The 14,353-nt window shown below is 43.9% G+C and overlaps 1 protein-coding gene across 1 annotated transcript in view; it reads right to left on the bottom strand.

Annotated features, from left to right (window-relative positions):
• Nucleotides 1-224: 224 nt before the first annotated feature.
• Nucleotides 225-14,353, bottom strand: part of hic2 (HIC ZBTB transcriptional repressor 2) — a 75,603-nt gene continuing 61,474 nt past the window's right edge. The window contains exon 3 of the mRNA XM_008117354.3: nucleotides 225-11,268. Within this exon, the coding sequence (XP_008115561.1) occupies nucleotides 9,507-11,231 (1,725 nt within the window). The 5' untranslated portion in view covers nucleotides 11,232-11,268 and the 3' untranslated portion in view covers nucleotides 225-9,506. The remainder of the gene's footprint in view (nucleotides 11,269-14,353) is intronic.

Genomic DNA, 14,353 nt, shown 5'->3' with positions numbered 1-14,353 from the left:
ACGCAAAAAGGGGGAAAACTTGAAACCACAGCAAGAAAGAAACCCTTCGCCAATTACAGTAGACCTTGGGATTTAGTTCCAGGATTCCATATGGCTACCCTAGGACCCACTACAAATGTGGCTCTGTCTCATGTGCTAGGAATTGGCAAGCAGGATAGGAAGGGCAAGCATCCGGTCTCATCCTTCATCCCACGCCTTGCTGAAAGAGACACACAGGTCCAAGATTGCAATTTTCAATCAACCTTTTAATGAAAAGTTCATAAAATAACAGTTTCTCATCACTGTACATTAAGACTGCAAATTACTGAATGCTGAGATCATCTTATAATTTCTGTATTATTTTTAAACCCCCCTCCCCATATGACACTTGAGTTGCAGCCACAGCATCCTGCAACTCTGACCTGAATTCAAGCTCTTGAAGGAAATGGAACAGAACATTGCAACAGGAATGTCAGCCATGCTTGAGGAAACATCTGGGACTCTTGGTTGGACAGAGAGTTAAGGCTTAAAAAGGAGAGAGGCGGGAAGCCGTTCTTCCAGCTGAACTTTAAGGTTTAAAAAAATGTAATAATCCAAAGGAGGCTTTTTGATCTCCCCTCCCTGAAAGGGAAAATAAATGCGCAATTTCACAGTCACAAGTGGGTTCATGCAGTTACTGCCAACACCTTGAGATTGGTCAAATTATAGATAATTATAAATATACCTATAATCTATCTGGGAGTAAAAGCAAACTCTACGAACTGCCTAAGCCCTTTTCTTGACACCAAGAGTTATCGAAGCTATTCCTACATGAATGGAGAAACGCCGGCCAACGCATCCATACCACAATGTCCAATGCTGTTTGGCCCAGCGGGGAGGGCACACAGAAAGAAAAGAGTATCACCAGAAAAAAAAGAGGTTCCCGTTCTCCAAGTCCTTTCCAAGAACTCTGACAGTTTTAAAAAAGAGAAAAAAGTATTGCAACATCCACTGGAGGTACAAGTGAGGTAGAAAAGGGGATTCGTCCCCGTAACACATGAAGCTACGTGCTCAGAGAAAAGAAGCTGGCCCAAGTATAGGCAGTTCCTTCCAGAGACTAGTAGCCCCTTCCTTTCCAGGAGAAGGGATTTGGTTTTGGAGGCTGTTCCCAAATTTGAGAAAGAAGCCATGATGGCAAGCAAGGGCCCCAAGGCGGGCCCAAAGAGAGGTTGGTCTCAGGGTGACAGAAGTGAGGCAACGACACAAGATTAGCTTGTGTTGCGCCACCAGATCCAGAGATTTGGTGGCAATGTAAACTAGCAGAGGGATGTGAAAAGGCTCTTTGGCCCTCCTTTTGAAGTCCTATATACATTTTTAAAAAATCCCTGCGGTAAACAGTTCAGAACGCAATGTAAGTGTCCCTCTTGGGGGACAGACAGACAAGACAAGAGTTGGCATAAACATTCCCTTCAATTCCATGGCTTGGTAGTTTTATTGCTTCAAGGCCCACAAAGAAGATGAGCTCTGAAAATCATGGGCCAAGAGCCGATGTTCTGGGCAGATGTTTGGGACATGACCCGGACGGCCCTCGTAAAAGAGGGAAGAGTGGCCTCCTGAGAAGCACAGAGAGGAGGGACATTTCCCAGCTGGCCCTTTCTCCCTTCCTGCCAAGGAAAGACGTGTCTGGAATCCTGTCCAGAAAGAACAGTCATGGACAACCCAGAGCAGGAAGCGCAGACTGGGAAGACGATAAGCTTGGCCTGTTGCTTCCCTGATCCTCATCCATCTTCTAGATGGGTCCTTCAAGGAGGACGACCTTGGCTGTTCTATACATCTCTGTGCCTAATGACTCTAATGTCCAAGGTGGAACAGTGACTTCAACATTTGCTCATCTATAAGCAGCCATATTTCCAGGTTTTGCTTAGGATTGGCTTGATTTTGCTCAGATGAGGGGTTGCTTCACATCACACAAGACACATTATGGTCTTTTTAAGCCTTAACAACAAACAGCCACCCAACTTTACTCAGGCAGGCCGATACGTGGTACTGCTCACTCACGCTGTAGTGCATTATGGCGGAAACAACATAAAGCCAGATACGACACCTGAGCGCATGGGATTGGACGGGAAACCCAACAGGATCAGCTCAATGGCAAGCCCACTGCAACAACTTGGTTTTTTTCCCTCGCTAGTCTCCGATGAGCCCCATCTAACTGTCAAAATATTTGACCATTATTGCTTACACTGTAAACACTGAGAAGGCTAAGAAAACGGTAGGAACAGGATGGGAGGCATTCGGACTTTCCCCCAATTGGCGCACCCAAAAGAGCCTCTACCTGCTTGCTCTCTCCTCCAGTTTTGCCACAGTCATGAAAAAACCAAACAGAAAAAGAAAATCCTCCACCGGATCTCAGGTTCCCTTCTTTTAGAGAACGTCCCGAGGCATTTTCCTTGTCCAAGTCTGACATTCCTGTGTTTTTCAGAACAGAAGTGACATGGTAAAAAAGAAAAATACTGCTAACCCAGACTTTGACCTGCACCGCTCAAAATCAGTGCTTTTTTTTCCACACTTGCTCACACGCACGCACACACACATATATACACACACATACAAACATATGAGAGGGAAAAAAGAAGACAAGAAATCGTATAAGAGTGACACCGTAATTGGAAACATTTAAATACAGCAAAACAAATTTGTCTTCTATGCAAAAAAAGCTACAAAAGTCCAGTCTTTGTATTGTCTTCACAGGTTATGGTTTATGGCTATGCAGAGAGTCTCTGAGATTCTTTTTTTTTAAGTTTTATAACTTTTTTAAACACTTTTTTTGAAATCCTGTAGCGAAGACCCTGCGGACACAATTTTTTTTTCCTCTTTGCAAATGAGTTTTTTTCTTTCTTTCTTCTCCTTGCAAAACTGTGCATACAGAATCTTGAGAAATAAATACATTCATTACTGCACATACATATTGATACAAAAAACAACACTGTCAAATAGTGTTTGCACCATCTTTGTTAAGATATTCAAGACCAGGCAAAATTAATAGGTTTGTTTTCCATCAGCTCTGCCCCAACTCTTCTCACTTTATGGATTTTACACTTAAGAGGAAGAGACGTTGGCATTCAAAAGAAAAGTAGAATAAAAACGGCACAAAAATTCGACAAGAGCTGTCGCTTTGGGAGTCCTGTATAATTTTGGAGAGCGAGCGCTTCAGAAATTATAGACCGACTTCAGTCATCATTCTAACTTTTTATCTAAACAATGCAAAACCTGGCATGCCATTTCTTACACAGAAATATTTCCTATGTCTGTTGGGTTCTTCCCTTTAGAAAAAATAATACGCAAGGAATGCTTCCACACATATGGACTACACACCTGAGATCCAGCCAACCCAGGTCACAGTCTGACCAAGTTACTGGAGGAGAAAAGGTTCTACCATAGAAGGCGAGCAAGGGCTCTCAATGGCCTTCAACCTCAATGGCCTTCTGTTGTGCCTTGGGTTGTCCAAAATCCCATGGCCCACAAGGCCTTGCAAGGGAGAGAAAACAGCTGCCAGACTGTGATCTGGGCTGGGCAGATGTCCCATTTCAGGGATCTGAAACGTAAAAGCCCCACCAAGAAAAGTCCCACTGGAGTGTGTGTCCATCTCCCATGGGTCAATGGGAGACGGAACCTAACCAATTGACTAGAGGAACCCATGCCCCCAAACCCATGCCTGATCTTGGTTAGATTAAGAAGCCCTTTCATAGCTGTGGGCTGTTCAGGGTGGCACAGAGGACCATTCTGAGACTCGTGCTCAAAATAAAGCTACTTCTCAGAAGCTCTTTGGTGCAAATGTTGTGTGGTGGCTCCTGAGTCACCTCTGGCTGGTTGCATTTTTGGCAATCCCCCATTGCAAGGGGGCTAGAAAGGACAGCCTGACTGTCACAGCCAGTGTTAAGTGCCCACCTCTTCCCTTCTAAAGATGCCTTTCTGTTGATTTCACCCACCATCTGTCTTCTTCATTAGTCCTCTCTGATGTCTGGATGAAATATCTATCTCCTTTCTGCATTCTACTGTCCCTCACTCTCCTGATCACCGCTTTCTTAGACACCATATATAACTGACCCTAAAGATGTACCATTCTGTCCAGCACAGTGGTATCTTAGCCAATGGAAGTCCATTCCTCCAAAAGGCTGTGATGTAACCTAGTGACGTTCAACCTTTGGTCCTACAAGTGTTTTGGACATCAGCTCCCAGAATTCCTTCAGTATTGGACAAACTGGCCAGTCCCAAACACCTGGAGGACCAAAGGTTGGACACCACTACTCTAGATCAGTGGTTCTCAACCTGGGGTCCCTAGATGTTTTGGCCTTCAACTCTAAGAAATCCTAACAACTGGTAAACTGGCTGGGATTTCTGAGAGTTGTAGGCCAAAACACATGGGGACCCACAGGTTGACAACCACTGCTCTAGATGGAGGCCTTGAATCACAGGGCATCCATTGACTTGGTGAGAATAATAGAACCAACGAGTGCCCTAAGCTCCCATGCCAATCATCCTTGACTAGTGGACATGCCAACTGGGCTTGTTGAAACCTAACATCCAGAAAGCCATGGGTTGCTCACTGATACTGATATTGTATGCATGCTCAACATGTGCTAGAAGATAGACAACTTCCTACAGAATTAGTGAGGTGTTTTCCATTTTCAATTAACTTCCCATAACACAACGGTTGGTCATAGCCCTTTTTTAAAAAAACGGTTAAACCAATGGAAAAAGCGACGATTAATTTTGACTGGCCCCTAAGATCTGTTGAGGTCTGTAACTGTAAAAGTTTATGTAAACAATGAGATAAATATATTAATTCTTTTTTTCTGAGCCAAGTGAGGTTCCATACTCATTCAAAATGTGCTTTGGTTTAAAAAATAGTTTTTTTGTGAATTTGGGTATGAGCTATCTTTTTAATACAACTTTTCCCCCTACTTTACTCTTTAATCTTCTTCTCCTGTTACTCCGAACACATTCTGGATCTAAACTGACTAAAACATAGAATTAAGCTGCCAGGCCTCTGTAACCTTACATGAGAAAAAAATTAGTCCCCTCAGGAGGCTCTTTTCGTATCTCAAAAACAAAACAAAATAAGAAACAAAAACCAAAACCAAAAATGCAATTCCCTCCCCACCCTAACCCTAGAACTCTTAAAATCTTAAATATGAAACTAGTGTTTTGCTTTCTCATTAAAATACAGAAAATGCTTGATACAATACTATGTCGTACAAATGCAGTTTTGAGTGTCCGGACCCTCTATACATGAGTCCTGAACAGTCCCTGAAGTTTTGAGTATTATTAGGTTTTTCATTATTATTGTCACCATATGGAAAGAAGTCATTAACTCGGTGTATGGAACACAACTCTACACTATTACGTTCAGGAAGGGAGGGGAGGAGAAAAAAAAGGAGACACTTTTTTCAGTATTGGTACAATACTCGCGCTGTACACAGACTTTTTGTCGCATTTTTTTTAAGTGCTGAGGGGAGAAATAAAAGAAGGAAGAGGCTGCTTTGATGATTTTTTAAAAAAAAGAACAACCCCCCAACAAAAGCAGATCCTGAAACTTCCAAGATTCCAAAAACTTCAAACCTTAAGCAACACAAAATCCAAACCAACTCTAATACCTTCACCCACCCTTCACCACACACAACTATGAGAAGTCTAACACAACTCCGAGGGACTGAGGCATACTTCTTGCACTAGCTACATCTTCGGGGGGTCCTCTTTGGATAACAACTGATAAACATTTACCAAGCAGCAACACACCATGATGGGAACACAACCATGGTTTCCGTAGGCTCGGCTTTGCCACCAAGTGAGTGGGTCAATGCTACATGTGGCCAGCTCTGGATGCAAATATGTCTCTTTCCTGGCTAAGTTATCATTTGGAATTCATCTGCCATCATGGCTCAGGAGAAGGCCTAGACACCAGCTCTTTAGTTTGGTTGTACTAATGCTTATCGCGGTTAATATCAGCTGGAAATATCAAGAAAGTATGGAGGTGGGGTGTCTTCACAGAACTATGGCATGGAATGAAGTCAATGGGAAACTTGAGATGGAGTTTGGGACCTAGCAGAAGAAGTAATGTTCTGCTTTTGAGAAAGGGATAAGAAAGTAAGAAAGCAAAAGACACCTCCACTCTTGACTTTAGCCCCCAGATTACTGGCTCAGGACTCAGCTCTGAAGGCATCTCAAGAGTTAGAATAGATCTGAAAACCTGAGAGGGTTGGGGGGGCTAGATCAAACCAAACTCTGATGTCCTACTCCAGTGGTGTCCAACCTTTGGTCCTCCAGGAGTTTTGGACTTCATTTCCCAGGTTTTCTGACCATTGGACAAGCTGGGCATCTGGGAGTTGGGGTCCCAAACACCCAGAAGACCAAAGTTTGGACATCACTGGCCTACACTGTTGAGAAACCAACATTTCACACTTGAACTCTGTGCCGATGGTTGTGGGTTTACATCTCCAAATCCTACTTTCAGATTCGTGGATGTGGAGTTTTTATTTTGGCAAACCACGTGCCAACCTTACCACAGCAAGGTCCACCAGTGCTCAATGATGGTGGTGATTTCCCCATGATCAAGAAGAAATATATCTGGTGTAACACAAGAGGGGTGGATGATGTGCAAGCGCAATAGCTTTGTTAGTTACTGGTGGTTAAGGGCATGGAGCTCCACTGCCAGCGTGGATTTCCATCTTCACTTTGTGGAGGGAATAGTTGAGAATAGTAAAAGATGAGTTCCCCTTTGCACTGGGAAACAAAGGGCTGAATCCCCAACGGGGAAAGCTATGTGTACTGTGCATAGAACTCAAGGTGAAGGTTGTGTTTTCATTGCTTGAAGCAGATCATGGTTTTAAAAAATTAGTGATTTTTTCCCCCCAAGAGAGAGAACATCTTACGACGAAATAAGAGAAAACGGTTTCAGATCAGTGCTCTGAGAGTGGCCCACAAAACCAAGATGGGGAAATTAAACTGTGGCACTAGAAGGACAGGGAGGTCAGAAGCAGTGTCCACCTTCATGATAAGTGAGGTAAAGTTATGAAGGATTAGGACTTGGGCTGGGAACTGATTCCCTGTAACATGATTAGGCTCAACGTGGTTATACTGTATTCTCTGACTATCTGGAACAGAGTTATATTTCAAAGTGACCCCAAAATAGACTATTTCTTAACAGGATTTTTCAAAACAAAACAAAAAATAGGAAGGGGGAATGAAAGCTTATCTTTGTTTTAGTTGAACACGCTCACTTTTATTTTTTGGTCTAAACTTAAAGACGAAAAGAAAAGGTTTTTTCTTTTTCTTTTTTTTTAAGAAAAAAAAGACATAGGGCTTTGGTGAACCCTACCAATAATAATATTAATAATATTAATAATAATAATATTAATCATAATAATAATAATAAAAAGAACAATGGTTTTGAGCAAGAAAGGTAAAGAGGAAACAAATATGTAAACCTTACTCAATTGAGAGAGGATCGTTCTAAAGGGACTGCGAAATTTTTACCACCGCACTCCACCCGCGGGGAGCAAAGGGGGGGGGAGCCATTACTTTTTACGAAAAGGTCACGCCAACGAAGTCGAGGGGCCATAAAATAGCAGGCGATACCCTGTCCTCTCCTCCTAAACCTATAGCAGCTGTTGGCTGTGATGTCTTCTACAGATGCAGTGAGAACTTTCTCTTCCATTTATCCAACTCTTGTGTGCATGCATTAAGATTTCCTTAACAACAACAACGACAACGACGACAACAACAACAACAATAATAAAAAAGAAGAAGAAAACCACACACCCATACCCTCCCCAGAAAGGGAGGATATGAAACACTTTGGTTGGGCTTTCCCCCACATTCTTATTGCACTCTGGATCCTAGTTAAGATATCGCCTGCTACATCAATATTCTCTTATCCGGTCAGATGTCACCTGCTCACACAGATGTGTCCGGAAAGCAGCGGATTAAGAGACATCCTCCCCTATAGTATCCAGGTTCAATAAACAAGGCTGGAAAGAGCCCAAAAGCTCTTTTTATTTCAAACAAAAAGTTTCCTCATGGATAGAAAAAAATGGTAATTTGGTGAAAGCCAGTGGCCACTATAGGGCTATTCACTTGGGCCTTTGGCTTATAACCTACCTATTGTCTTTGGCCAAGTTTTGCTTCTATCATCACTTTCGCTGACTTCTTGACGGAAGGACGAGGTGGTAAAAATCCCTTACTTTTTAATTTAGATTCTACTCTGTACACTTACTTACAACGGGGGCAAAAGGGGGGTAGGGACAAAACGCCACACCTAATATTTCACTAACCATCTTATTGTTCTCATGAATTCAAGAGGTAGCAAAGAGTACGGGCCATTCATACCAGCCCGTCCGTTAGTGAGGGAGAAAAAAAAGTGAAAACACGCACGCACCCACGCACTCGCGCGCACCCACAAACACGCACACAAAATAATTTCTTTTTTAAAAGTACCTAAAGGAACTTGTCGCAATTCCAGCCTAAAGCAAACCCACTCCCCGCCCGCTCCGTAGTTACGTCACACCTTCCAGTTCCAACAATTATATAAACGTTATCGATGCGTGTGTGTTTTTTTTCCTCGTAGTAACACAAGTACCTCTAAGCAAAGTGTATTCATACAAAACTAGTAAGAAAAAAACAAAACAAAACATAAAGATGACCTCTGCTCACTTGAAAGGAATTCCCTGGTGGGGAGGGCATCTGACCCCCATTCAGTCATGGATAAGGTGAAAGAGGTGGAAGAAGGAGAGACAGGGAGGGAAAAGAAGGAAAGGTGGAAAAAGGAAGTCTGAGTGTATTTGGGAAAGAGAGCGAATCAGTGTCCAAAGATGTCAGTGCTTCCCTTCATGGCATGCAACAACTTTGGGTGCTAATAATAGTAAAGAACATGGCCTCGGTCCTTGTTGGAGGAGTTACAAATTGAAAAAAATAGTAATACACAAAACAGAGTGAATTTCAAAAAATGCTGTTGACAAGTAGCGATATCCCATCGATAACTTGTAAAGAAAAGCATTGGAAAGCATGTGAAGGTTCACAGCTAGGGAGAACAGCCAAAGGCCTTCTGCAGGGCAAAAAAAGAAAGAAGACATGTGGTTGTGTCTTCTCATCACAATTCCAAAGTGCTGCAAAAGCCAACCTAGGGAAGAGAAGTAGCCAGGGCCCCTCTTTTTCAGTCACAAGGAGCTGTGTTGCCAATGGGAACTAACCTGAGAAGAAATCTCTCTTTCCTCTCTGTCTTTGGACACTTGGGCTCATGGTCCCATCATGCCCCAGAGTTGTGGCATGTCTTGTTATAATTGGACCTGACTGATCCATTAAAAAAATAGTGGGGAAGAGAAAGGAAGGAAGGGAGTTCTGTTTGGTTGACACCTCCGATGACTGAATGGGGAACAGAATAGACCCCCCTCTTTTTTTGTTTTGTTTCATTTTTTGTTTTAAAGCAGCAAGTCTAGGAAAAGGTTATGTTTATGGCGGGTGGGCTCTGAGCTCATTGCAGAGTCTTTGGCTTATGTCGGAGAGGTATGCATTCGCAGGTGGCTGATGAGGTTGCGTTGCTGGGTGAACTTCCCGCCGCACAGTTGACATTCGTAGGGCTTTTCCCCTGAGTGGACGCGCATATGCTCTGTCAGTCGATACTGCCGGGTAAAGCGCATGCCACACTCCTCGCAAGCAAAGGGCTTGAGGCCCAGGTGGCTGCGCATGTGCCGCGTCATGGTGCCCCGCTGTGTGAACATCTTGCCGCAGATATTGCAAGGGAAAGGCCGCGTCAGCCAGTGAGTCTTCTCATGCTGCCGAAGGGTGGCCGGATCTTTGTAGCTCTTCTCACACACGGAGCACTTGAAGGGGCGGGACTCGGTGGTGTAGGGCTGGTTGGGGTTGGACAGATCTTCCGCTTCCTCCTCCTTGTCGTCATAGGTCCCTTCGTCCTTGATGTAGAGGTCTTCCTCCGTGTGTTTCTCGACATGGGCATTGAGCTGCTCCGAGCTGGGGAAGCCCTTTCCGCAGGGGATGCAGACATAGAGGTTGTCCCCAAAGGCCACTGGCTCATAGCCCTCCTGTCGGTAGACATAGTTGGCGCTGGTATGCCCACCGCTTTCGCTCTCACTCTGCCCACTGTCGTCACTGTTCTCCTTGCCATTCTCCACATCTTCTTTGCATGCAAACGGCAACTCGGATCCATAGGCACCCAGGCCGAGGCTCCGCTCTGCTGATTTGCACAAGGGGCTCACCAGGATACCATTGGGGAGCCCCTCGTTCTCCTCGCTGCCTTTGCCACCAGCCTCCTTCCGGTCAAAGGTACTGTCCTTCTTGATCCACTCTTTCTTGCGGGATGAGTGGCGCAGGCTTTTCCGCTGGCTGCCTTCTGGAAGAGACTGGCGGTCTTCGCTCAAGTCCATGTCCATGGGTTCGCAGTTGTCAGCAAGGCTTGGGGGAGCTCCGGCGGTGGATTCTTCAAATGGTGAGGCACTGTTGGCTGCGGGGGCTGAGGCAGGTCGAGGGGAACCACGCTGGCTTTCGCTGTGCGGTGTGTCATCCTGGGATGCTGCTGGAGGAAGCGAAGGGCTCTTCTTGGACAGATCGAGGCCAAGTTCTTGGTCCCCGCTGCTCCCATTTGCACTACTGCTGCTTCCATCTCCGCCATTCTTACTAATTCCCCTATTGAAGGCGTGAGAATTCTCTTGGTTGGAGCTGCTGATGAAGACCTCATCGTCTGAGATCTTTCCCTTTGGCATCTCCTTTGAGTGAGAGCTCTTCAACCCCTCAGTTGACCCTGAATAACGAGTGATGACTGAAGCAGTGGAAAGTCTCTGGCTACGAGGAGGTCTCCCAACACTGGGGGCACCGCCAGCCCTGCCAGCGAATGACCGCCCATTGCGTTTCAGCTTCTTTCGGCAAAGGGCTGCCAGGTCGGGTAGTTGGAGGTAGCTTGCGGCGGTGAGGAGAGCATTGAAGTTCTGTTCACCAGGCTGGTCGGTCATTAAGAGCTTGCCAGTATAAATAAAGTCCAAAATTTGTCGAAACACGGTAGGGTTGACCATGTCCGTATCTAAGTTGATCAGGTTGTCGTGCAGGACAAGGGATTTGAAATACATGCTGCTGGCAGCCAGGATATTCTTGTGGGCACGAAAGAGGGCATTTTCTACAACAATGATCACATCACAGAGGAAACCTTTGGCTCGTTGCTGGTTTAGCTGCAGCAGCAGTTGTTTGGCATGATTTGGCAGTTCCATCTCCACCTTCTCTTCCTTTCACAGTTCACTTTATCACCTGGGGAAATGGGGAGAAAGGACAAGTTGGTGAGTTTATTTTCCACTTCTGTCAACATCTACTTCCATATATTCAAAGCAGATACAGCTGAATACAGTTGTGGTTCAATTCCCTTAATGATAAACTGTAACTTTGTGTTTCCCATTCCTGCAAATTTTAAACAGATGGCTACATAATAAATCAATTTTTCATTTGTTAAATGCAATGTCAAGCTAACATCAGATTATAGTCTGATATCACGTTCTCAAAGCTTCTGAGGGTCTTGATCAAGAATATTACATTTGTGGTTCTCAGGGTGTTTTGAACTTCAGCTCCTAGAGTTCCTGAACATTGGATGAGCTGAGGCTTCTGGGAGTTGGAATCACAAACATCTGGAGGGCCACAAGTTTGACATCTTTGGTCTAGATGGAAGGAGTCCACCCTCATTCAGAACTAATGCACTAATTGGATTCTAAACCAAACGGCAGCATTATCAAACCTAACAAAGATACAAAACTGTGAATGCTGCTATTGGCCACCTTGATTAGCATTTAATGGTCTTGCAGCTTCAAAGCATGGGTGATTTCTGCCTGGAGGAATCCTGTGTTGAGAGGTGTTCGCTAGCCCTGGTTTTAGAGGGTTTTTTTAACTCTAAAAATCAGGACAGTAACTAAAGAACAACATTCAGAAAACAGGGGAATTCCAGACAAGAAACAATCAGGGCCAGCTAACACCTCCCAACAAAGGATTCCCCCAGGCAGGAAGAAGTCAGGATTTGAAGCTGCAAGACCATTACATTGCAATCAAGCTGGCCAATTGCAACATTCCCACCTGCCTCAAACAGACAAGAGTTCTTTCTCCCATCTTAGACATTACTCCACAGGTATATAAACCCCACTTGCCTAGTTTCCAAAAGACCTCACAATCTCTGAGGATGCCTGCCATAGATGTGGGTGAAACGTCAGAAGAGAATGCTTCTGGAACATGGCCAGACAGCCCGGAAAACTCACAGCAACCCAGAAATACTGAAACTTCGCAAAAGTAAGAATGAAATTGATAGAAAACGGGTGAGAAAGTGTTTTGCTTACACATCTCATATGATGAATCTAAGACTTCTTTTAAATGCCACACCACAAGTGTCTTTCCATTCAAAAGTCATAAAATAAATCAATGTCACAGAACCCCAAAATATTTTGACATAGGATTGGCTCTTCCAATGCCATTCACATCCATAACTAGTTTGGCACGCATCCAGCAGAGAGGCTTGTCACGTATGTTTTTAAAGGACACCAAAGTGGCCCAGGTCCTGCCTTTTCTACTGGGGAACCTGCCGTAGATAGGCAACAGTGCTTGTGTTATAAGCAGAACGAGAGAGGCAACAGGCACAGCGGGGCTGCCTGCTGCATTACTGGCCCTGCAAAAATTGCTGCATTTGCATTAGACGCACACCAGAGCATTGGCCCTTTGCCAATGGTCCGATGCGTAACTGAAAGATGAAGGAAAAAAAGAACAGAAGAGAGGTGTTAGCATAACTGCCATGCTTTAAAAGGAAATGCCACTGCCAAATGGAAAAGCGACAATGGAGCCAGGAATGAGAACAAATACACTACTAACAGCCAAGAGGGAAAAATTCAAGTCCTGCTTCTAGGCAGACTTCCATGTTGGGGGTCCTTAACCATAGGATAAAAAAGATGATGTAGCTAAAGCTAAATGGGAATGGGTTTGATCTTTTGTTCAGTGTCTGGATTAAAGTCAGCCTAGGAACTCTATGTAACAGATTAAATTCCAAGACGGAAAGCAGTCATGTGGTAAAGTTAACCAACCAAGGTTCAGGAAGCGTAAAAAAGCCCCCAAAGACTTGCCCTGTGGGCTATAGAAAGGCAGCCCACCATCATAACTGACATAACATGGTGCTCTGTGCCTGTTTAAAATAGCAGGCAGCCAATAAAACCCCCCAATTATTTTAATGTGGGAGAATGGGAAGTGCAAAAACAGGGCCTGGAGAAACAAACTCCAAGGAAGAGCAATGAGAGAAAGGTTGGTGGGATTGGGAGATACGTGACAGCACTCTTTCAACCCTTTCCCATAGAATGGAGCAAAGCTACAAATAACTGTATCCAAAAATATTCCAAAGGACACCAATAAAATGTAAAATAAAACCAGTGTATAAAATTCACCACAGAAATTCTTTTAGAGTCCAAAACATGAGATGTTGGGGTGAGCAAAATAGGGACATGTGGCTCAAATAAACATCCTTTGGAAATTAAGGACATTTAAAGCATGTCAAAGATAAAAGAACACATTACACAGTAGGAGCCACTACACAAAATGCTCTGCTCAGTTGAAGTCCCTTCATCTTGCATAGAAGAAAGACTGGTTTTATAAGTTCTTTGATGGCCAAAAATGAAAATCAAGGAGAAAACAAACTTAGGAAAGATACCTTTTTGGATAAGAATGATCCAGATCCTGAAACAAAGTTGGTTGTAGCTGTTTGGACAATTCTGGTAGATTTTCCAAGCTCTAAGCCAGTGATTCCCAACTTTGTTTTTTGACCAGGGACCACTTTCCAACATTAATACCAAAAAGGTTACAAATCAGTTTTTTGTCAACTTTAGATTTGATTTGGTTATTTGGGGTCCTGTTTCAGAAAACTGCATTGGATAAACCACATCAGCTCAAGTTTCTGATATAGAACATATGCCATCCAGTAGTCGCCAACTGCTTGCCCACAGTCTGAAAACCATATTTAATAATCTAGAGCTGATGTGGTCTTTCCAATGCAATTTTCTGAATCAGCACCCCAAATAACTCCAGGAACAGGCCTAAAAACAAAGACACCAAGAAAAGATTTTATTTTTTTGGTCTGTGTTATTATCCGTAGTAGTAATGGTGAGGCCGCGGACCATATTGTATTTCTTATGGACCACAGCTCTAAGCAAAGACACCCTGGTCATGTTTCATCTCTCCAACACAATTTATCCTACTTTTCAAACTTTTTATGAATCCCTTGGGGCCTTGTGCAAGCAAGAGAGGATGGAATGGAATAAAATATTAACTCCTAGGTCTCACTTAACCCCAATAACCCTCCCTTTTCCCCAGTCCAAAA

The sequence above is a fragment of the Anolis carolinensis genome, chromosome X (assembly GCF_035594765.1).
Source record: "Anolis carolinensis isolate JA03-04 chromosome X, rAnoCar3.1.pri, whole genome shotgun sequence".
In the NCBI taxonomy this organism is placed as follows: Eukaryota; Metazoa; Chordata; class Lepidosauria; order Squamata; family Dactyloidae; genus Anolis; species Anolis carolinensis.
Note: the sequence above shows the minus strand (reverse complement) of the source record. Positions and strands in the feature narration are given on the sequence as shown.